The following is a 25,591-nucleotide window of genomic DNA, read 5'->3' on the forward strand; positions in this document are numbered from 1 at the left end:
TAGAGTTTTAAATTGCAAATTACTTACTATAAGAAGTAGCGCAATTCAAAAATATTTTGAAGGAGGAATGTCTATATATAAGCTATGTTATAAATGTATGTGACACCACCAAGAGCAGTTGTGCTTATGAATTAATGCTACATAGTTTGTACAACCCTGAGGAAAACATTTAAAGAACTAAAATGAACCAAATAAAACTATAAATAATATAATATTGGTTTTTAAATGTGTGATTATAAAGAAAAAGTTTGACACAAAGTAAGCAAAACAGGTACTTATTGCATAGATATACTTCTGCTGCTATAAAAGCAAGAACTCGTGATAAAAATATTTTTAATTCATTCTGAAATGCAGTCACTGCTGCTAGAGTACACTTAATATAAATGCAAACAAAACTTACTATATTTCAAAACAATACCTTTGATGCTATGCACTGAGACAATACTCTGTAAATCAGTTTATTTTCCATGTAGTGGACAAATCTAGTCAGCGTAATTATTTTTTTCTGCATGTAAATAGTAAAAGCAAAGTGCTTATTTTCCCACAAGAAATGTGTTCACTGTGAGAATACCGGGTCTTGCAATACTCCACATAAAGCTTTCAATTTAAAGGTTAGTTCTAGAAATTTGGAAATGAAACATCAGGGTTTTTTGCCATTAATAACAATGACTACACTACAAATGGCTAAAGAACAGTTATGTATGGAAGAAGCAGAACAGTACAACAGCTCAATTAAGGAAAAGAGTTTTAGTGCACTTTGCCCATTTTAGCCAACATGCTACATTGCCCTTTTTGCGTACAAAGTGGACTCGAGGATTTCCATTATAAGAAAGAAATTACTTGGCAAGCAAAATGCTGTGTCAAGTTGCCCCTTTTTTTTTTTCCGAATAGACTTGGACCTATTAAGACAGAAGCTTTACAAGACATTACACAATTATTTTTGTTTTTATTATTAAATGAGAAAGTCTAATTTGTTACACTGTCGCATTGCTAGTCAGAAATGCTGCAGTGATGAAGAAAGTCAATGTTGGGTCAACCCATGTCCTCATTCTACAACATTTGTTTGCAAAGAAATGATAGTAATGTTCAACACAACATTCCTTGCTTCAGAGAGAAGTCCCATCATTCTTCCTCTAATGGGGTATGTTACTACATAAATTAGAATATTTTTTTTGGACAATACATCCCCAAAATTTTATGACATCAAAACAAGCTTCTACAGATGTTACAGAAATTTTCACACATCATCATCATCTGATGTATCACTGCTGCTTGTCTCAGAAGTCTCATTCTCCAGAGCAGGTTTGAAAGTGCTGTTTTTCCAGGGGCTAAACTTAAAATCACAGATGAGGCCATTTTTCAAAATGCCATTTTTCCGAAGGCCATTTTTTTGTAACTGAAATGAGAAAGCAAGATGTATTCAGAGAAAGAAAAAGCTAAACACAACAATCTGTTGCATTTCAGCATTCTCTACATCATCTATGGGCTACATTAGATCCACTGCATGACCTATTTTATATATACACACAAAGGAAAATTCACTCAAGAGCCTTCACTTCTGGGCCAGCCACCTGCATCCAAGAGCCTCCAATTGTGCTAAACTAAGCTTCTGCAGTAAAGAAGAGCTTATCCTGTTCTCACCTACATCCTCAGACATCTTGCCCCAGTGATCCCTCCCACATGGTCTCTCCTGTGATGCAGTCCCTTTTTCCACAGTCTGCTGCAAATACCTGTGCTAAGGGCAGGGTTTGCAGTGAGGAAGGGGCCCAGGAAAAGAAGCAGCAGGGAGGAATGCGTATCCCAGTCTGTCTACCTGATGCAGTTGGAAAGTCAAAGACAGTGGAGAGAAGGAAACAACTTATTCTACAAGAAAGGAATTACTGCATTTCCACACATAGTGCAGAAGCTGGGCAATAAGCCAAGCATTTAAGAGTTTAATAATCCAAATGCTCTAATTAGCACCTGCATATAGCTACTTATGGAAATATCAAATGTTCAGATTTAACACTATGCAAGATTCTCCCTTCCAGCCCCTCCCTCACTGACTCCTATCAGGTATATAAAACACTCCTAATTTAAAAAAAAAGTTCAAGTCTAGATTGCCTTTTCAGACTTTGTTACTAATGAATTAAGTGTCCCTCAATTTCCAACAGAGAAAATTCAGATTTTGGAAAGCCAAGGAAGCTGCATAAAAACCTTGAAAGAAAATTCCCTTTCCTCAGGCTAAGCTGAGGAGCTGGAAAGCCTGTGCAATTCTACTACTAGCAATGCTGAAACTACTCAGAACCACTCCCCTACCCTTCCCTTGATATTTTGAGAATAGGCCTTACCTACAATAAGAGTTGGTCCCCTATCTTTTTAAAGCAACTTTCCTTCCGAAAGCACAAGGAGACAAGAGAGGGGAAAGAAAAAGGGTACTGAAATGGCAGCATCCCTAACCATCAAAATTATTCGAGATCCCCCTCAAAGGCATTTAGGGTAGCCACCTACAAGTTCATAATGGAACGTTAACTTAGCATTACCTGTTCACTAATGACTTGGAATTCCCTCATCTCATCCTCTGTTAGTGGAGCACATGTTTCATCATTTTCACTGTCTTCCTGCCAGCCCATCTCCTTTAACAACCTTTAAAATAAAAAGGACAACATTAAAGAATATGCTACACACACTCAGACATTTCAAGCTCTGCCTATGTAGATGTGTAAAGATCTGTAATAAATGGATTAATCAGTCCATATTTTTTAAAAACAAATTCCTACATAAAAGTATGTTAAAAGCCTTACAAAATATAAAGCACAGAAGTTGAGAAGTTTTCAGGTCCTTCACAGATGACCCTGTTTTACCACTACATGTTTGATTTCAAAGGTTGCAAAAATTAAACAGTAATACTTTATCTATAGAACAAACTCTTAATTTCAAGCACATATCCACACCATCACTTGCACATACGAAGTATTACATTTCCTGCCATCAGGTTTCCCACACAAAATAGACCTTGCTCTCTGCCAATCCAGTGAACATAAGGACACAAAAGCTAAATTTCATATTATCTCACTTCAGGATCTTTATTACCAGCCTAAAAAAAGCTGACAGTTTTTAATATTCTACATGCATGCAGAGGTCTCAACCAAAGGGCTGGTACAGTACAAAGACACAGCATATCTGGGATGCCACAAGAAAAGGTGCTTGCCCAGAAATCCTATGTAAGCCATTCAAAGTCATTTGAATTGACAAATAAGAGTTAGATTTGACTCCTATCTTCTAGTAAAAAATATTCATCAGCAGCCTCTAGCGGCCAAAGATTTCTGTCTCCATAGATAACGGTGGAAAAAAAAGAAACAGAGCAGGGTGCATTTTACTTTTTATACTTGTGAGGGATAAGAGGTCATGAAAGTTTCCTCTGCAGGTACTACAAAAGGAAAAGTTCTCTAGTCCAATGTATATGTAGAATCTATCACTAAAAAAAAAAAAAACAAAACCCACAAAAACCCCAAAACAAACAAAAAACCCAACCCTATCTAACTATCACTACATTTCTGTAGTTGCCAGAAACAATAATTTAACAGAGCTCATGACAAGCTCACCTCCAGACTGAGTTGTGATTTCCCAGCAGTATCATTCTCGATCTCTACCAGTTGCTACTGCAGTTACTATTATGAGATACTAGAATTGTTTCAATCCTTTTTTGAAGTTACTTTCTCCCTTTCCAGTGCACTGTCTTGTGATATCACTGACAGCATCAACTAATCAGCTACATAAATAATTTCTTTAACAATGAGGAAAAAAAATCACTGGAGCTTTACATAAGATGCAGCATTTAAAGTATTAATAATACAAACAGAAATTACATGCACTGTTTTTCCTAGACATGCAGACCAAAATCAGAGGGATGAAGTCACTATGTAGTTTGCTTTATTTCTTTATAAATACATCAAATCTTTAGTAAAGCAAGTTTAAGATATCAGTACACAAGTCTGGTAGAAACAAAGTATATTCCATGTTAAATTAGCACATGTCTAAAAGTTAGACTTTGACAGTACTCATTAAATATTTTATGTGTTCTCAGTTTTCAGATTCTGACTTCTGAACTAGTAAGAACTTAAGACATGCTCACTTACCACGAAGGAACACTCTTTATATTATAATAAGGTACATACCTATGCTCTGCCTCAAGTGAGCTTGAAAGAACATCTGCCTGAGGGAAAGTTGAAGATCGAATGATCTGTTGAGATGTAATTGGAGCATTGCCATTCTCTTGCGGAATTTCATTTTCAAAGTTTCGGTTCATATCTCTCTTATGAGGACTGTTGCTGTTATGCACATTAAAGGACTCATCATCCTGTTAAATATAATTATATATTACAAAGTTTAAAAGTAAATTCCATTCACAAGTAAACGTCAGTGATTCTGTTTAATTTAAATTGTTTAAATGAAGACGTTCTATACTACTTCAGGGGTAATTCTGTTCACACTTCTAGAGTTTGCAATACCCGGATACTACAGAAATCTTAAGTTTTGCCACTGATCAAGTAATATAGAAAGCAACTCCAATGCTCAACTCAAACTTTTTTCTACAAAGTTTCAAACATATCTTAAAATTCAAACTTCTTATTTCTATAAGTATGAAAGGCAGCTTAAATAAGTTATCTGTTGAACTTACAAACAAGGTTCCTAATTAAATATCAGAGCCATGCGTGTCAGGAGAATTTTGAAAGCAAGAGAGTTCTCAAGTTTGCTTAGTTTAAGGGACAGGTCAGGGCCAACTTACCTCAAATAGCAAATTTATCTGCCACAAGTTCAGAAAGATTGGATACTGCTCTTTAAATTCAGACAACAGCTTCCCCTACACACATGCACACATCACAGAGCTTCTCAGGCTGTTGTTACAGCAACTATAACTTACTAGCCATGAAATAAGAACTATGAAGAAATTTTATTTAGAAAGCAGACTGTTCAGGTTCACTCAATTATTAAAAGCTCTTTAATCCTATAAACCAGAGATGCTTCTTTTAGTTCTACTCATTCAAGCAACTTGTAATTCTTATTTAGTAATGAGTCAAAGAACCTCAGAAGTCTTAACAACTGTAAAAACAGAGAGGAGAGTATGAACATTATTTAGCTAATATCCTTTTGACAACAAAATCCCTAAACTTGACATATAACAGCATTGTCCATAGCAGGAGGCAATCGCTCAATCAGCCAGTTCTGCACTTGTACAAAATCATACTTCAGAGTCCCCTCCCACTCAGTGTTGTCTGCCTCCAGAAATTTTAGAATGCTCAGCAAGAATTTCTTAAGAACAAATACCCCAGTAAACATATATTCACCTGTTAAATCATATGCCTGAAGAATGCATCTCGTTATCAAAGAAAATTCATAAAGATATTAAACAATTTTAACACATTAGTGCAAAATAGCTTCTTCCAAGCGTGATTCAGCTGCTGATCACAATTTGCCTCATTATTTCAGAGGTGAAATCTATTACTGCAGGCCTTAAAATGCCATCAACAGGATCACGTTATAAAAGTCTGTTGTGCAGTTATCCCCCTATCCACTCAAGTTGCACACCATGTCTTCTACTGATGATCATTAAAATGAACATTGGAAGTAAGACAACTATTAGTTACATGAGTTAGCAGGCCTCGTTGAGAGGGCTTTAAACTAGATATGAAGGGGGAAGGGGATAAAACCAGGCTTGCTAGGAATGAGCCTAGGGGTGGCATGCCTGTGTTGGAGAAGAGATCAATAGATCAATTGAAGTGTGTTTATATCAATGCACGCAGCATGGGGAATAAACAGGAGGAGTTGGAAGCCATCGCACGCCAGGGAAACTATGATGTGGTCACCATCACGGAAACGTGGTGGGATGACTCGCACAACTGGAGCACTGCAATGGATGGCTACAAGCTCTTTAGAAGCGACAGGCAAGGAAGGAGAGGTGGAGGGGTAGCCTTGTATGTTAGAGACTCTTTTGACTGTCTAGAACTCAATGACAGTAATGATAAGGTTGAGTGCTTATGGGTAAGGATCAGGGGGAAAGCCAATAAGGCAGACATCCTGGTGGGAGTCTGTTATAGACCACCCAACCAGGATGAGGAGACAGATGAAGTACTCTACAAACAGTTGGCTGAAGTCTCACAATCTCTAGCCCTAGTTCTCATGGGAGACTTCAACTTACCAGATGTCTGCTGGAAATACAACACAGCAGAGAGAAAGCAGTCTCGGAGGTCCCTGGAGTGTGTGGGAGATAACTTCCTGATGCAGCTGGTAAGCGAGCCAACCAGGGGAGGTGCCCTGCTGGACCTGCTGTTTACGAACAGAGAAGGCCTGGTGGGTGAGGTGGTGGTCAGAGGCTGTCTTGGGCTCAGCGACCATGACATGACAGAGTTTTCGATTCCCAGAGAAGTAAGGAAGAGGATCAGCAAAACCACTACCCTGAACTTCAGAAGGGCAGACTTTGTATTGTTAAGGAGTCTGGTTAACAGAGTCCCTTGGGAGGCAGTCCTGAAGGGCATAGGAGTCCAGGAAGGCTGGATGTTATTAAAGAAGGAAGTCTCAAAGGCACAGGAGCAGGCCATCCCCGTGTGCCATAAGTCGAGCAGGCAGGGGAGAAGACCAGCTTGGCTGAATAGGGAGCTTTGGCTGGAACTGAAGAAAAAAAGGAGAGCTTACCGCCTTTGGAAGAAGGGGCAGGTGACTCAGGAGGACTACAAGGACGTTCTGAGGTTATGCAGGGAAAAGATTAGGAAGGCGAAGGCCCAGCTGGAACTTAAACTGGCCGCCACCGTTAAAGATAACAAAAAATGTTTTTATAAATACATCAGTGACAAAAGCAGGGCCAGGGAAGATCTCCCTCCTTTGTTGGATGCGGAAGGTAACCTTGCCAGGAAAGATGAGGAGAAGGCTGAGGTACTTAATGCTTTCTTTGCCTCAGTCTTTAAAATCAGACTGGTCATCCTCAGGGTTGTCAGGCCCCTGTGCTGGGAAATGGAGATAGTATGCAGAATGAAGTCCCAGTTGTTGAAGAGGTGGCAGTCACCGACCTGCTCCTTCACCTGGATGTTCACAAGTCCATGGGGCTGGATGGGATCCACCCGAGGATACTGAGGGAGCTGGCAGAGGAGCTCACCAAGCCACTGTCCATCATTTATCAGCAGTCCTGGTCAACCGGGGACATCCCAGACGACTGGAAACTAGCAAATGTGACGCCCTTCTACAAGAAGGGTCAGAAGGAGGATCCGGGGAACTACATGCCTGTCAGCCTGACCTCGGTGCCAGGAAAGGTCATGGAGCAGATCATCTTGAATGACATTATGCAGCACATGTGGGACAACCAGGGGATTGGGCTCAGCCAGCATGGGTTTATGAAAGGGAGGTCCTGCCTCACTAACCTGGTCTCCTTCTATGATAAGGTAACCTGCTTAGTGGATGAGGGGAAGGCTGTGGACGTTGTCTACTTGGACTTTAGTAAGGCCTTTGACACTGTCTCCCACAGCATTCTCCTGGAGAAGCTGGCTGCTCATGGCTTGGACAAGTGCATTCTGCACTGGGTTAAAATCTGGCTGGACAGCCGAGCCCAGAGAGTAGTAGTGAATGGAGTCAAATCCAGTTGGCAGCCAGTCACGAGTGGTGTTCCCCAGGGCTCAGTGTTGGGGCTGGTCCTGTTCAATATCTTCATTGATGATCTGGATGAGGGGATTGAGTGCACCCCCAGTAAGTTTGCAGATGACACCAAGCTGGGTGGAAGTGTCGATCTGCTGGAGGGCAGGAAGGCCCTACAGAGGGACCTGGACAGGCTGGATCATTGGGCCAGAGCCAACGGTATGAGATTCAACAAGGCCAAGTGCCGGGTCCTGCACTTGGGTCACAACAACCCCATGCAACGCTACAGGCTTGGGGAGGAGTGGCTGGAAAGCTGCCTGGAGGAAAAGGAGCTGGGGGTGTTGGTTGACAGCCAGCCAAACATGAGCCAGCAGTGTGCTCAGGCAGCCAAGAAGGCCAATGGCATCCTGGCTTGTATCAGGAATAGCGCGGCCAGCAGGAGCAGGGAGGTGATAGTGCCCCTGTACTCGGCACTGGTGAGGCCGCACCTCAAATACTGTGTTCAGTTTTGGGCCCCTCACTACAAGAAGGACATCAAGGTGCTGGAGCGTGTCCAGAGAAGGGCAACAAAATTGGTGAAGGGTCTAGAGAACAAGTCTTATGAGGAGCAGCTGAGGGAATTGGAGTTGTTTAGTCTGGAGAAGAGGAGGCTGAGGGGAGAATTTATTGCTCTCTACAACTACCTGAAAGGAGGTTGTAGCGAGGCAGGGGTCGGTCTCTTCTCCCTAGTAACAAGCGACAGGACGAGAAGAAATGGCCTCAAGCTGCATCAGGGGAAGTTTAGGTTGGATATTAGGAAAAACTTCTTCACTGAAAGGGTTGTCAGGCATTGGAACAGGCTGCCCAGGGAGGTGGTGGAGTCTCCATCCCTGGAGGTATTTAAAAGAAGGGTAGATGTGGTGCTTGAGGATATGGTTTAGTGGTGGACTTGGCAGTGACAGGTTAGCAGTTGGACTCTATGATCTTAAGGGTCTTTTCCAACCTTAACGATTCTATGATTCTATGATTTGTTTAACATCTTTTCACACCTGTTAGTGACACAGCAAGGGCAGGGAAGAGGATGCACGCACTTACCAACAAATACTCCAGGTTACATGTTACATACACCTGTCGAAGGACATTACAATTTTCACTACTAAAAACCTCACCACCCCCACAAAACCACTGCTTCTGAAAATCAGCTGTGTACAACGGAACAACAAAATGCATTTGACATAAGTGTCATAAAGATATTAAGAACTCAAGACAATTTCAGGAACGCAAACTCCCACCAAGTTCACATTCAGAATTCTGAAGCTCAAGACAGTGTTTCCCAAGACTTTTTAACTCTTAAATCAAAATTTTGTGTATTTCTGAAGCACACATGAACAGCATTACCCCCAACACCCATCTTGGGGTGCTCAGCCATAAAATGCCTAATGGAAAGATGCAGACCTTTCCCAACTGACACATAGAGCTAAGCTGTGCCATCCCATTACAGAAAATTTTATTTTCCCTGAAATAGGAACAGGGTCAGAAAAGTCAATCTTTTATGAGTAATGCACAATGGCACTGTTTCTTTTTTCATGTCTCTGAATCTGAATAACCCTTCCTCAAAACCACTCATTTTATTTGTCTGGCTGATTTGTAATATGTGCCCTTTTTTGTTTGTTTGTTTGTTTACACTTTAAACTGCTCATTTACAGCAAACATAGGCTTTTAATTGCCTCATCCTGAATAATACGTTACTTATCTTCACTTGGACTACGTATAACTATGCTTATGTCTTGTTGGTGGCTGGTAACAATGACACAAATATTCTCAGGTGCCAGCTAAGCACTGCATAAACTGATCCAGATTGAAAGAAAACTGATATATAATATTATATACAGTAGAGGCCTCCAAGTTCTCAATTAGGGAGTAAAACCAGGTTTTTTAATATATGCATAAATTAAACTACTGTCCCTATGACAGACACTACCTGACTATCTAAACACTCGAATTAGAAAATAAATTGTTTGAGAAGCAGAAACAAGTTTTTCCATTAATTGTTTTGTAGGATAACTAACAGCCAAGGTGTGTGTCATAGTTACAGCTGGGATAGAGTTAATTTTCTTCATAGTAGCTAGGATGGAGCTATGTTTTGGATTTGTGCTGAAAACAGCATTGATAACACAGGGATGTTTTAGTTGGTGCTAAGCAGTGCTTACACTAGTCAAGGAAATTTTCAGCTTCCCATTCTCTGCCAGGTGCACAAAAAAGCTGGGAGGGGGAGCCCAACTGACCAAGGGGATATTCCATACCATATGACATCATACTCAGTATATAAAGCTGGGGGAAGAAGGAAAGGGGGGACGTTCAGAGTGATAGCATTTGTCTTCCCAAGTAACCATTATGCTTGATGGAGCCCTGCTTTCCTGGAGATGGCTGAACACCTGCCTGCCGATGGGAAACACTGAATGAATTCCTCGTTTTGCTTTGCTTGCACATGCAGCTTTTGTTTTACCTATTAAAGTATCTTTATCTCAACCAACAAGTTTTCTCACATTTACCCTTCTGATTCTCTACCCCATCACACCAGGGAGGAGTGAGTGAGCAGCTGTGTGGTGCTCAGTTGCTGACTGGGGCTAAACCACAAGTCCTTTTTGGCGCCCAACGTGGGGCACAAAGGGTTTGAGATAATAGTTGCGGTTCACAGCACTGACTCATCTGTTTTCAATATTGGTTCATCCAATCTGCACCATGCTCTTTTTCTTACTGTACATGTTAAAGATTGCTGTTGGGTTTTGCAGTTTGCTGTGCTCTCAAGTGTTTAAAGATGTTGTGTCTGGGACAGTTGTTATTAAAACACTGGCCTTGAGCTTTAACTGGTATTTGGTCACAGATTCTATGATTCTATGACTCCTGGGGATGTCAGCATCCACATGACGTACTTTCACAACCAGGTTCTCTACCCGGGAAGCAATATCTTGCCACAATGCTGCACACACAATGAGGCTCACTTCGGCCTCCAATACAGTTAGCTCTTGGGATCCCCCTGTAACTTCAGCAATACTGATGGGTTCTGCCCCTATATAGCTTGATGGCATTAAGGTGCACTGTGCGCCGGTGTCCACTAAAGCTTTATACTCCTGTGGGTCGGACGTGCCAGGCCATCGGATCCACACAGTCCAGTAAACCCGGTTATCCCTTTTCTCCACCCGGCTGGAGGCAGGGCCCCTCTAGTCTTCATCATGGCAGTCACAACTCACTGTAAATGTGAATCAAGAGTCTCTCTATTAAGCTCAGAAATAAAATCAGCACTTCTATTCCTCTGTCTGGGGACCTGCTCACTGGAAATTGGAGCAGCAGCTTTCCTGGAAGAACCCCCCTGAGTGATTGTTATTCCTTGCAGCTCACGTACCCATGCGTCTAGGGTCGAGGTAGGCTTGTCATCTCACCTCATCATGTCCTCTCCGTGGTCACGCAGGTAGAACCATAGGGTGGCCCGTGGTGTGTATCCTCTCCTTTGAGCCAAAGGACGGTTATTCCTAACAGCTGAGACACTACTCTGTCGAGGTGGGGAGCAGGCCATATCTTCTTTGAGTTGCTGGACCTCTTGGGATAGTTTCTCCACAGCAGAGACAAGGCAGGAAGAGATATTTGTGTCATAATCCCGGAGTCTATCAATCACCTCCGCCACTGTTGGTGCCTTGTCCTCTTTCCAGGACATTACTGCCAATGAGTTTGCATACGAGGATGGTGTGCTCCGTACAAACTTCCGCCACATGGGTTGTGCGCACTGGGCTTCATCTGCCCTAGGTATTTGCCCATGCTATCCCACATGCCCTGCCACTCGTAACTATCAAGCCTTGGGGCAGATTTCTGGGTGATATTCTTAAGTTGCTTAGTCAAAACCAAACCAACATACTCAAAAACTAACAAGAAGTATACCTTAACCACCCAAGGATGTTCAAGATACAAACAGGTTGTTCTAATAAAGGCAGAGACATCATAGAAAAAGTTTCAAATGCCTAGGACGGTGGGCACCTCCAGTGTTTTGGGACTTCACCCCTGAACAAGTGCAGAATCCTGAAAAATTAGTAGAGTATTTGGAGGAAGTATGTTGTTACCCTGGTAACTCCAGAGAGACACAGATCACTACAATGTGCTGGGGCCTGGCTCATGCCTATCGAGCCCTATTTAACACTATTCAGTACCCTCAAGGGGAAGAGAAGGTCTCTGAATCTAAAAAGACAAGGAAAAAGAAAGCAACAGGCACTGCGGCCACTCAAACCCCCATGACAGGCACTGCAGCTGATCCAGGGAACCAATCTGTGCCAGTATCAGTTGCCCCTATACACAATAAATCTTGGAAACGAAAGTCAACTCATTTAGAAAGAGATGATGGAAGTGCAGGGCCATCACAAGAACAGGAGAAGAAAGAGGAAGAACTTGTACACAACACAGAAACCCCCAGATCCCTATCCTACAGAGCCAGTAGCCTGGAATTGGTAAGGAAGCCAAACAACTAGGATCACTTTCTACGTAAGGGGGCAGGGGGCACTGGCAAAGCGATTGGAAGAGAGGCATAAGACCTCAGGCTCTGGAGATCGCTCCTGTCTGATGTGAAAGTAAGTTATCCCTTCAAGGAAGATGTTATATATCACCCAAGAAAATGGACCAGCATAGAAAGAGGTAGCCAGTACCTGAGGGAATTAGCCATGCTTGAGGTGATTTATGGTGACCTGGACAACAAACAGTCACCCAAAGAACCAGATGAAGCCCAGTGCACGCGACCCACAAGGTGGAACTTTGTATAGACCGCACCATCTTCACATGTAAACTCACTGCCAGTGCTGGCCTAGAAAAATGATAGACGCTGGGATTACAAAGCAAATATATCTTCTTCCCTCGTCTCAGCTGTGGAGAAACTGTCCCAGGAGTTCCAAAACTCAAAGAAGATATGTCCTACTTCCCACCTGTATGGACTAGTATCTCAGCCATTAGGAGTAAGCATCCTTTTGCTCAAGAGTGAGAATACACACCACAGGTCACTCTATGGTTTTACCTGTGTGACCACAGAAAGGACATGAGGAAGTTGGATGGAAAATCTACCTTGACCCTAGAGGCATGGGTAGATGACTTGCAAGGAAAATCAATAACTCAGGGAGGTTCTTCTAGGAAAGTTGCTGCTCTAAACTGTGAGGAGTTGTTTACACTCTTGAGGGCAGAGAGGCCCTACAGAGAGATCTGTCCAGACTGGAGAGCTGAGCAATCACCAACCATATGGGGTTTAACAAGGGCAAGTGCCAGATTTTGCACCTGGGGCACAGCAACCCTGGATGTACATACAGACTGGGGAACGAGAGCCTGAAGAGCAGCTCTGCAGAGAGGGACCTGGGGGCTCTGGTCAACACCAAGTTGATCATGAGCCAACAGTGTGCCCTGGCAGCCAAGAGGGCCAACCATGTCCTGAGGTGCATCAAGCACTGTATTACTAGCCAGTCGAGGGAGGTGATTATCACGCTCTACTCTGTACTGGTGCAGCCTCACCTTGAGTACTGTGTGCAGTTTTGGGTGCCACAATACATTAAGGATATAAAGCTACTAGAGTGTCCAGAGGAAGGCCACAAAGTTGGTGAAGGGGTTAGAGAAGTGGCTAAAATCACTTGGTTTGTTCAGCCTGGAGAAGAGGAAACTGAGGGGAGACCTCATCACGGTCCACAGCTTCCTCACAAGGGGAGGAGGAGGGGCAGGCGCTGAACTCTTCTCTCTGGTGACCAATGATAGGACCCGAGGGAATGGCAGGAATATGTGCTAGGGAAGCTTTAGATTGGATGAAAGATATGCCAGGGGAGGTTTAGATTGGATATTAGGAAAAGGTTCTTTACCCAGAGAGTGCTGGAGCACTGGAACAGGCTCCCCAGGGAGGTAGTCATGGCACCAAGCCTGACAATATTTAAGAGGCACTTGGACAATGCCTTCAGAGATATGGTGTAAATTTGGGGTTATCCTGTGCAGGGACAGGAGTTGGACTTGATCATCGCTGTGGCTACCTTCCAACTCACAACATTCTGATTCCAGTTTCCAGTAAGCAGTTCCACAGACAGAGGAGTAGAAGCGCTGATTTTATTTCTGATCCTAATAGAGACACTTGTGATTCATATTTACAATAAATGAGTGACGACTACTATGATGAAGACTAGAGGGCCCCTGCCTGCAGCCGGGTGGAGGAAAAGGATAACCGGGTTTACTGCACTGTGTGGATCCGACGGCCTGCCACATCCGACCCACAGAACTATAAAGCTTTAGTGGACACCGGAGCACAGTGCATGCTAATGCCATCAAGCTATACAGGGGGAGAACCCATCAGTGTTGCTGAAGTGACAGGGGGATCCCAAGAGCTAACTGTATTGGAGGCCGAAGTGAGCCTAACCGAGAATGAGTGGCAAAAGCACCCCATTGTGACTGGCCCAGAGGCTCCGTGCATCCTTGGCATAGACTACCTCAGGAGAGGGTATTTCAAGGACCCAAAAGGGTACAGGTGGGATTTTGGTGTAGCTGCCTTGGAGATGGAGAGAATTAAAGTTGTCTACCTTGCCCAGTCTCTCGAAGGACTCTTCTGTTGTGGGGTTGCCGAGGGTCAAAGAACAACTGGTGCCAACCGTCCACAATACTGTACCAGCCAAGACCCTCTGATTCCCATCCATGAGCTCATTCGTTGACTGGAGAGCCAAGGAGTGATCAGTAAGACCCACTCGCCCTTTAACAGTCCCATATGGCCACTGCGGAAATCTAATGGAGAGTGGAGACTAACAGTAGACTATCGTGGCCTGAATGAAGTCACTCCACCATTGCGGACTGCCATGCCAGACATGCTAGAACTTCAATACGAACTGGAGTCAAAGGCGGCCAAGTGGTATGCCACAACTGATATTGTTAATGCATTCTTCTCAATCCCTCTGGCAGCAGAGTGCAGGCCACAGTTTGCTTTCACATGGAGGGGCGTCCAGTACACCTGGAATCGACTGCCCCAGGGGTGGAAACACAGTCCTACCATTTGCCATGGACTGATTAAGACTGTACTGGAACAGGGAGAAGCTCCAGAACACCTTCAATACATTGATGACATCATTGTGTGGGGCAACACAGCAGAAGAAGTTTTTGAGAAAGGAGAGAAAATAGTCCAAATCCTTCCGAAGGCCGGTTTTGCCATAAAACAAAGTAAGGTGAAGGGACCCGCACAAGAGATCCAGTTCTTAGGAATCAAATGGCAAGATGGACGTCATCAGATCCCAATGGATGTGATCAACAAAATAGCAGCCATGTCTCCACCAACTAGCAAAAAGGAAACACAAGCTTTCTTGGGCGTTGTGGGTTTTTGGAGAATGCATATTCCAAATTACAGTCTGATCGTAAGCCCTCTCTATCAAGTGACCCAGAAGAAGAATGATTTCAAATGGGGCCATGAGCAACGACAAGCCTTTGAACAGATTAAACAGGAGACAGTTCATGCAGTAGCCCTTGGGCCAGTCCGGGCAGGACAAGATGCAAAAAATGTGCTCTACACCGCAGCCAGGGAGAATGGCTCCACTGGAGCCTCTGGCAGAAAGCACATGGGGAGACCCGAGGTCGACCCCTAGGGTTTTGGAGTCGGGGATACAGAGGGTCCGAAGGCCACTACACTCCAACTGAAAGAGAGATATATTGGCAGCATATGAAGGGGTTTGAGCTGCTTCAGAAGTGGTTGGTACTGAGGCACAGCTGCTCCTGGCACCCCGACTACCAGTGCTGGGCTGGATGTTCAAAGGAAACGTCCCCTCTACACACCATGCAACTGATGCTATGTGGAGTAAATGGGTTGCACTGATCACCCAATGGGCTTGAATAGGAAACCCCAGTCGCCCAGGAATCTTGGAAGTCATCTTGGACTGGCCAAAAGGCAAAGATTTTGGAATATCATGAGAAGAAGAGGTGATGTGTACTGAAGAAGCCCCATTGTATAACATACTGCCAGAAGATGAGAAGCAATATGCCCTGTTCACTGACAGGTCCTGTCACCTTGTGGGAAAGCATCAGAGATGGAAGGCTACTGAAGGAGAAGGTGAATCACTCCAGTTTGAAGTGGTGAAAGCCATCTTGCTGGTTTTAGACATTGCTCAGTGGGAAAAGTGGCCAGTGCTCTATCTCTATATTGACTCACGGATGGCAGCAAAGGCCCTATGGGGGCGGTTACAGCAATAGAAGCAGAGCAACTGGCTGAACACCTGCCTGCCGATGGGAAATAGTGAATAAGCTCCTTTTGGTTTTTTTGCTTTGACTGTCTGTGTGGCTTTTGCTTTACTTATTAAACTGTCTTTATCTCAACCCACGCGTTTTCTTATTTTGTCCCTTTCAATTCTCTCCCCCATCCCACTGGGGTAGCGGGGCGTGAGCAAGCAGCTGTGTGGTGCTTATTTGCTGACTGGGGCTAAAACACAACAGTGTGAAACACTGCCCTTCACAATGATTAGGTTAGTGTACTGAGCTTATTTATTCATGTTTTTGTTGCTAATAACTCAGGCATATCTTTCCCTAACAGGTATGAGCAAATACTGCAGAAAGAAGAGACAACTACTAGGTAGTACTGGAGAAAGAGTAGTACTTGGAGTACGTTTTTTGAAATTCACCAAAAGGTACTTCCTTTCCCTCATTTAGGTATCAAGGCCATGACTTAATAACTGTTTACAGCCAAATAAGTAGTTGTTTATGGTCAGTCTGAGAACTGTTACTGCTGGATCTACAATAGGTATGAACAAAACTACCTTCTCTTGCCCAGCGTGCTTCTCATCCTCACGTTCCTCTTCAACTCTACCTTGTTTCAATGCTTTCAGAAATTCACTCTTCTTATCAGTCCGTGTTCTTGTCAATTTTGTTAAACGAGGCTGACCAACTTTGTCAGTAGGGGATGACGAATTTGACCGATTACACTGGGGGGTGGGGGTGTCAGAAAAAAGAACGACTATTAGAAATGTATTCATTTAGAGAACTTTGAATGAAAGACAAAGACTCACAGGCACTTGTGGTTTCAGGTTTCACGTATATCCACAGTCAAAAGCAGAGGGAAGATATTTCTATTTCAGTATATATAGTTCTTACATGTAACCCCAGAGATGAAGGCTTATGGAGCCCTGCTAACAAACAGTGGACCTTCTGAAGTGTATCACACTATTAGCAGTTTTGAAGTTTAAACCTACCAGGTTATACTTCCTAATGCACCATTTTTACTCCAAATCAAACTTACAAAGCAAATATTGCAGTGATGTACCTTCTGTAATTTTCTCTCCCACACTAATTTCCACAAAAATAAACTTCTTTAATATAGTTCTGTATAAAACTTACTGATCCAGTTATCCAACAAAACAAATTTAAAATTTCTTAAATTTGATAAAGACTACAGACATTGCTTTACCTCTTTCACTGAATTCTGTGATACAGTAAATGCCTTGGCAGTTCTTCTGAAAGGACTGAAATTGCCAATACCATATGCAGATTCATGAGAAAATGGATTCCCAAGTTTATTTTCTTTTGCTTGGCTTTTCCACTGCGTAGGCTAAACAAAAATTTAAACAAAAATTTAGAGAGTCATTAACTACAATAGGATTATTTTCAGGAATATTTAGAAAAACGATTAAGCAAAAGTTAATCATAACTACAACCATAATTTACAGCAAATACCTGTTTTATTGTGGAAAAGAGACAGTTTATGAGCAATTCATCCTATCCCACAAATACTGTTTACACTTTTTATATAGACTTAAATTTACAAACAATTAAAACCCTCATATTTGATGTATATGAGTCTTCAACAGTTGGAAGTAGTGTTTTTAATGCAGTATGTTAAGAGAGTTAACAGCTCCATCAGATGCTCTCAGGAGCACAGAAAAATTCCTGAAATAAAATCAAAAGATGAACATGGAAAGTTGCATATGGAGAGGGACCAGAATGACACTAAGCACATCTGTATCAATAACTAGGATAAATTCTGGAGGTATGTTTATGCCAACTATAGCTCTCCACTAGATATCTATTTTTCTGTTAAAAACATATAAAAAAGGCATTGCTATTCTGTAAGTTAAAAACATCCTTTTCACTCTCCCTTGGACAGCTCTTGCACTTCTCAAAAAAGGTAAATGAGGGGGAAAAAAAGATCCAATTGCAGTGTAGTTTCAAAAGAAAAATGAGAAAAAGCGTTTCCCTTCACTGTTGGGATGTTCTGCACTTAGCACAATTTGAAAGCATAATACTCTAGGAACAGTACTCTCGGGGGTGAAATAAGCACATTCAAAATTAGAGCATGATTTTTTTTCAGCATGTTGTTCATGCCACCAGTATTCAAGACTCACCTTTGCGGGTGGAATAGCAGTTTTAGGGGCTAATCCTTTATAAACACTTGTGCCAGTTCCATTCTTTACTGGCTGTGAATGAAGACTTCCTACTACAGGGAATCCAGATATCTGCAGTTCTTTTGTACCGCCCTTTTTAATGACCAGCATTCTTGGAGATCTAGATTTAGGATTCAAAGGGTACTCTGGAGGGGATGAAAAAAAGTGTGTGTGTGTGTATATATATATATATATGCACGCATGTGTATACATTCTTAAGTCCCTAGTTCATAGGGTACTGGACAGCCATATGGTCCAGAGCAAATCAGCATAAATCAGGAACTTGGTCCAGTATTAGTTCCACAAATAACACACTGTACAAACCTGGGTAAACACAAGTTCTGTTCCATTTCCCACAACCATCTTTTATAAAATATTTCACTTGGCAATGGAGGAATTTTACTTTTGGAAAAATAAATATATCCTTCAGTCAAAGAAGCTAGCTACACAGTTCTTGTTTGCAAATCTAAAATCCAAATACTATTAGTTGTTAATAGCTACCTAATCTTCAAAAGAGATTATGGTTTTCATATGTCACTTTAAGGTTACTAAAGAATAATTACTCATGTATTTATTAACAACTCATTTTAGAGCCAAATGTTCCACACAATGTTCTCTATAAACATGAGAGAAGAGATGCATACTACTGTGGACCATGGTAATGACCAGTTTCTCTATCTCTATGCATAATAGAACATCTGAAGCTTATACCATTTCCAGGCTCAAGAGAGCACTAATTGGAGACATACAGTCAGCTGTCATATTCACTAAGTAACTGACATTTAACAGTTTGAAAGAACACCTATTAAAAACAGTTCTGAAGTTTTAAAAAAGTGAATAAAACACTAATTTTATTTTTGCACATGCATTCCAATGCTACATTAACAACCTTTTCCAAGATTATTTCCTCTCTCTGCAAGCATTTCTACTTCACAGGTCGAGTCACCATATCCTATATTAAAAAAATCCTATCTTAAAAGCATAAGTGATTTTAGCTTTGTTTAGCAGGTAGATGTTACAAAACATTTGTGGTAACTACATACTTAGCTCTCATTAAACTTTATGAAAAGACTTTTCATAATACTCACATGCTCCCATCCCATATACACAAGCTAAAATGGAATCTAACAGAAGTATACATTTTTAACAGTCATTAAAAGGGGATGGTAAAATTCCTCATCCTGAATATTAGGTTTCCATTAATAGGGAATAAGAATAGCCTTAATTTCAGTTTTTCAATTACAAAACAAGGCTTGCAACAGCAGAGCTGTAACCAAGTAAGACACCAAGCTGTAAGCTGTAACAAGCCACTGCACTGTAGCTTACAGATCTACGTAGCTAACAACTGTTCCTTCCTTTGCTTGTGAAGAGCGATACCTAAAGAGCCTGGAAAACTTGCCCTCCCTCAGATCAAATTGAGCCGCATCATGCAGCAGCCACAGCCAGAGTGCTGCAAAGGTTGTAAAACACTCAAGTTGCTATATAATTTTCCACAACTTGGTTGGGGAAAAAAATTAGCTATTGTTACTCTTTTATTGAGAGAGAACTATATCTCCTGACTTTCACATGAAAGCTGATAAATACACAAAAACGGAAAGCAGTCAAATTGTTTAGGCTCCTGCAAAAGTTCTTAGCAATTAGATATTTATATTGAGGGGTTGGCCTACACCTAGTGTTACCTAAGAACGCAAAACACACTGGGGAAGTATGAAAAAAAAGAATCAGCAAATTAAAGTACCATTTAAAATGAGCAACAAGTTTCAGACCTCACTATTAACAACAGTAAGTTGAAGCTTTTATGTTTAATTAAACTTATTTCCTCAAAGAGAAAGGTTCTTATTTTGAGTAACTTGATTACTTTAAAACCTGTGCAGTCTAAAGCTGCCACCTTCTTAGAGTGAACAATTCACTACTTAAAGCCCACAGAACTGTAAAGCGGTAGCCAAATTTATCAGGTGGAGATGAGAAAACAAACCTAGACAACAGTTCAGTTAAAGGCCCACTCTCAGGATTGGCTTTCTTACAAGTAATTCATAAACACAACCAACAGCTTAAGACATTTGCTTCCAGGAAGAGACCTTAAATCTCTGCAAACTAACCTGCTCTTCCCAGCCCTCCTAGGTTTCTCTCCAAGATCTTCCAACAGCTCTAATCAGTCAGGAGCATTCGTTTACGAAGTCTTCAGCTAGCAATCACATCACTAGTTTAGGTGACTGTGCTGGTTTTAGCTGAGAAGCGGTTAATTCTCCTCACTGTGGGGGGTCGGCTACCTTTCCAGCTTCCCGCACTCTGGCGCTCTGCCACGTGGCAGGGGGCTGGGAGGGGCAGGGCCACGGCTGGGGCGGCTGACCCCGACTGGCCAATGGCATGTTCATTCCATACCATGTGACACCATGACCAGTATATTAAGGGGGGGCAGTTTACAGCTGGGGAGCGGCTGCATCGCCGGGTTGGCGGGCGGTGAGCGGCTGCATCGTGTGCGGTTTGTTTCGGCGGTTCGTTCCCCTACCCCCTCCCCCGGGGTTTTGCGCCTCTCGTTGTTCTCCTTTCCATTGCATTTCCACTGTTGTTTCTTTTAATTTTAATTATTAAACTGTTCTTATCCCAACCCACGAGCGTTACCCTTCTGATTCTCTCTCCCATCTACCAGTGGGGGAGTGAGCGAGCGACTGTGTGGGGCTGAGCTGCCGGCTAAACCACGACAGTGACCCACCTTCATTGCATTTCCTCTTGGGAGATAAATTCTTGACTTCTTTACAAGACGACGTATACTTGTTTTTGGAAAGAATCCTAGTTGTGGCTGCATCTACAGACCAACAGACTGATATCCAAATGGAAGTGTCACCTCTCTAACAAAAGGATACTTACATCGTAATAATATTGAAGTTTCCTCAATTTCAATCTATACTTTTGTAATATTCTAAAAAAAATTCCTATGTTTCAATTAAAACCAACTTCAGATCTCCACTACATTTTTATATTTAGAAACATCAAAAATACTCACCCCACACACCTGTCGCTAAAGACTTATTCTGGCTTGTTGTTCTCTCATATTCAGGATTCAAAGATGGCTGAAAGGAAAATTTATCATTATTGAAAATAAAATTTAAAAATAAAAGTCTTGAATTATAGGACCAATGAAATAGAGTCACAATAATATTGGAAGTATGACCTCTGCTGTCAAAGATTTTTAAATAGAGACAGACTAGACAATTCCCCCGCGACCCAAAAAGATCAGCACCCACTTATTTCTCTTTTCCAACTGTGCCGGTTTTGGCTGAGAAGGGGTTAATTCTCCTCACTGTGGGGGGCGGTTGCCTTTCCAGCTTCCCACGCTCTGCCGCGTGGGGGGGAGGGGGGGGGCTGGGAGGGGCAGGGCCATGGTGGGGACGGCTGACCCCGAAAGGCCAATGGCAGGTTCATTCCATACCATGTGACACCATGACCAGTATATTGAGGGGGGGGGGGCAGTGGCAGCGCGGAGGCGGCGCGGCGTCGGGTCGGCGGGCGGCGAGCGGCTGCGGCGCGTGCAGTTTGTTTCGGCGGTTCGTTCCCCCTCTCCCCTCCCTTCCCCCTCCCCCGGGGCTTTGCGCCTCTCGTTGTTCTCCTTTCCATTGCATTTCTACTGTTGTTTCTTTTAATTTTAATTATTAAACTGTTCTTATCCCAACCCACGAGTGTTACCCTTCTGATTCTCTCCCCCATCTACCGGTGGGGGAGTGAGCGAGCGACTGTGTGGGGCTGAGCTGCCGCTAAACCACGACACCAACAAAACATCTCAAGCAGCAGTCAATACAGTTATATGACTTGTCCAGAGAAGGCAAAACACAGTGATGTATGGTTCTTCAAAGAGGAAACTCACCCTTCCCCTTACATTCTACAGTTTTAGGTTGAAGCATGAGATCTCAAACAGCCAGTGGCAGAAAAATAATTTTGTTAGTACTTTGGATTTCTAGTAAGGTACTTGTGTAGAATTTAATACATACACATGCCACAGTAAACTGTGGTAAGATAGTATGAAATAAACTTAGAACCCAATTATAGTTGCACTTAAACACTTAAGTGACAATAATAAAAACATAATGATAAAAAACTGGATATTAAAAAGAGAAACAAGTTAGCGGACAAATGACTAACGCCCTCTTACCTATGGGAAGGGTGATCCCTTATATGATGATCTGTAACTGGTGAAATCTCATGAAGTACCTTGTAATGGACAAAATGACAGTTGCAGAAACAAAACAATGAAACCTTGTTCATTATAATTACAATTAACTTACAAAATCCTCAGCCTCAAACTGTTTGGGCATTTCCTTGTCTTCCTTTTTCCCAGTTTCATTATCAGATACATTGTTTTCAGGCAGTCCTTGGCCTTTTCCACAGTGGAAAGCGCTGGTACGAGTGCAGGAACCTCCACCATGGTATCCCCCACGATAGTTTATATTTTCTGTACCATTTCTGCCTTGTGAACGCCAACCATTCTTCTCTTTTTTCCCAAAATGCCCTTAGATTTTTAAATTTTAAAGAAATGTAATTACTAACAGTTTTGAAAGAACATTCTACTTTTGCAAAATTGGTAGAGGAGTTAAGCAAGCAGCTCTATATTCTGGGATGTGACAACAGAGTAAACTTAGTTTTCATTCACATAAGCAGCAGGGAAGAATATCACAAAAGAGTGCCAAAGAAAGAGGATAGTAGTTCAACATTAAGAAGCCAAACCCCTTTTCTGACTACTCATATGTTGGTGGCTAGAGAATTAACTTGACCTCCTCCTTCTTAAGAGAGAAATACACCTGGACTCACACTACTTTAACCAACATCGTCTCCCAGATCTGTCTTCCCATTACCTCTGTTCTGCTACAGAATACAGCATTTGGCATAGGACAGCTATTATCATCAGACTTTTTGTCTAGCCAAAGTGCTACAAAGCAACAATGTAAACGTATTTAAAATGTTCCATGAAAGCTAAATTATACCTCCATTAGGCCATCCAGCGTTAGGCTCAAACTCATCTGAAGAGTTGTGTCTTCTGTGACTTGCTTCATAATGATTCTCTGTCCACAAAAAATTTTCAGAATGTTTCTCAAAGTTCAGTGATGACTGTAAAGGAGCACAAGTGGTAGACCTGAGATATCTGACTAATAACAAAACTGAATTATCAGAACTGTAATATGTACATTACTTGTGGTATATACAATCCATTTTTAAAAGGACTATGAATGGCAGACAATACAGCAGTTCTCAAGTATTCGTATGTTGAGAGTTATGTCATCATCTCCCATGCTAACAGAAATGGAAGCTATATCGTCCGATCCAGGACACTGAAACAGTGCTGAGGACCGTGCTTGTGACACAAAGTAAAAAAACCCAAGTGTTAATTTTGGTTTGGCAGCACGACAAAGGACAAGTGACATGTGGCAGAAGAGAAAAAAAATAAAAAAGGTAACAAAGGATATGTGATCACAGTTTGGAAGACAGGAAAGAAGTCTGGGATCTTAATTTGGGTGGTTAGGTTAGAGACTACACACATGCACTGCGTAGAAAGCAAGGAGTTGCTTCCACCAGAGGCAGCTGTACCCCCAAAAAAGGCCCGGTTAATTATCCATGTCATTATAACTTAATAAAGTAAATGCAACTAGTTATGAAACACAAATAAAACCTAGAGTCAAAAGTGTACAGATTCACAAATATACTTCAAATTATCAGCTTATAAGTAGACATTGTAGAAATTTTGAAGAAGTAAATCTTTAATATACCAGTAGGAAGTACTTTATAAACCAAAACCTTATGTTGAGAATAGCACTCAGAAATCAAAACACATCCTGACTAGAACTCATACCTAAGGTGATTAAAACAAAAAAGATCATGTCTTACAGCAGCTGTCTTCCCTATTACTTCTATCTGGCTTTACTATTTTAACATTATAACATTTCTTTTGCTGTTACACCTTGAAAATTTATTCTTGGATTTTTATGCTGCAAAAGTAGTGCTTAGCCTTACTCTTGTACATGCCACGCATACACCAGTGAGTGATAGCGGAGAGCTGTGTTACCCAACACCTCCCTGCCACACAGCCAACCTGCAGATGAAGCAAAGCCCCCTTCCCTCCAGCACATACTGTGCACATATGTCCACTGTATTGCACATGTACAAGAGATCCAATACTTCCCAGGGCCATAACAGCTGCAAATGCATAAATGCACAGCTATGTGGAAATGTACAATGTGAGCAAAGTAAGCTTAGTAGTTCCAGGGAGTATGAACTTTACTGTACCAAAAGTATCAACTTTGCTGCCTGAAGCTTGCTCCATCTCCAGATTGAGTAACGTGGGGGGGGAGTATAGCAGTAATGGTGCATGTTTGAAAATTAAAGCCCCAAGTTTATTTCAACAGTTATTATCCATTAACTTCTAAACAAGCCATATTAATATTTAAAGTACTCCACAGGTCAAAGTGAGAAGACAGACAGAAAAAAAGGAAATCACATTAATAGGTTTACCTACTTTGGAAAATATGTTGAAGAAATTATTTCCTTCTCCCCCCCCCCCCCCCACCAGACAATCACACAGAAAATAACACCTAAGTTCTACTGACAATGCCCCATCAGAGCTCAAGGTGCTGTTCAAAATCCACTGCTTAAAATTCAAACTGAAGTAAGCAATAGATATGTATTTCCAAACTGTATAGAAGTCAAATGAAAAGGGATTTCCCTCTCAGTTTGAGATCTGGGAAGTGAATTATTTCCTTGACAAACTTGGAGAGAAAAAAACCAGAAAACCACAAGACATTATCAAAATATCTAAGCGGTTAACAAATTATAATGAATCTCAATATTTAAGTAAAAAAAATAATCATTATAAACAAACTTTGAATAAGCTGCCAAAAATTTCTGAAAGCTCCAGATCTGTTGATCATAGATGAAATTTTAGAAGAGAGCTTCATGTGTTCATTTTCATATGACAACCTTCTAATATTGCCTTTGGAGTTTAACTTGTTTTTTTTTTTGTATGAACTTTGAAGAACAATCACATTTTCACAAACTACAACTGACAGCACTTTCTATATAGTGTTTAAGTTGTACTTGATATAATGCATCTAAAGTCTCTAAATTGCATGCAAAGATCATGCAGTTTTCATTTTCCCCACATGATGGGTGTATCAGTCTATCAAGCCTCTTGTGGCAAAGATGACAGTAAACTTTGTAAGCAACACGAAAACTACTGCCAATTTTTCTGGAAGTTGAGAAATTATCTGACTTGATCCAGCCATCAAGAAAGCAAGCAATACAGATTTTTGAAGTATAAGTCTTATTGCTTAACGTGAAGTAACAGTAAGCTTGCAAAAACTACTGAATTTACCAGTCTATCTGCAATCTCACCATACACATTTTACAGCAATCCTTTCTGAAAAGTTTCGTCCATATCCCAAGATGGCTTTGCTATTCACAACACTTTCCCATTTCCACCTGCTCAACTGCAATATTGCACTGATGGAAATATATTAGTTCCAGACCTGAACTAAAGCTACTGAGCAATGAATACCCAGCTATCTTGGTAGACTTTGCTATGTAAATGACAGGGAGATGATATAAAAGCTTATCCTTAA

General features: G+C 41.8%; 1 protein-coding gene across 16 annotated transcripts in view; it reads right to left on the reverse strand.

Annotated features, from left to right (window-relative positions):
• Window positions 1–316: 316 nt before the first annotated feature.
• Window positions 317–25,591, reverse strand: part of LOC142049890 (vasculin-like) — a 59,123-nt gene continuing 33,848 nt past the window's right edge. For 9 of the 16 annotated variants that reach the window (XM_075078057.1, XM_075078060.1, XM_075078056.1 and 6 more), the window contains 9 exons: window positions 22,964–23,087; window positions 22,268–22,491; window positions 20,992–21,058; window positions 17,949–18,133; window positions 17,015–17,155; window positions 16,368–16,532; window positions 4,158–4,339; window positions 2,523–2,625; window positions 317–1,396 (listed from right to left, as the gene is read on the reverse strand). In XM_075078057.1, coding sequence (XP_074934158.1) covers window positions 1,238–1,396; window positions 2,523–2,625; window positions 4,158–4,339; window positions 16,368–16,532; window positions 17,015–17,155; window positions 17,949–18,133; window positions 20,992–21,058; window positions 22,268–22,491; window positions 22,964–23,087 — 1,350 coding nt within the window. In that variant the 3' untranslated portion in view covers window positions 317–1,237. Of the gene's footprint in view, window positions 1,397–2,522; window positions 2,626–4,157; window positions 4,340–11,021; window positions 11,192–16,367; window positions 16,533–17,014; window positions 17,156–17,948; window positions 18,134–20,700; window positions 20,783–20,991; window positions 21,059–22,134; window positions 22,194–22,267; window positions 22,492–22,963; window positions 23,122–25,591 lie in introns of those variants that run through there. The other 7 variants (XR_012657848.1, XR_012657849.1, XM_075078062.1 and 4 more) reach the window with 5 other exon arrangements.

This window comes from Phalacrocorax aristotelis, chromosome W (genome assembly GCF_949628215.1).
Source record: "Phalacrocorax aristotelis chromosome W, bGulAri2.1, whole genome shotgun sequence".
NCBI classification, from domain to species: Eukaryota; Metazoa; Chordata; class Aves; order Suliformes; family Phalacrocoracidae; genus Phalacrocorax; species Phalacrocorax aristotelis.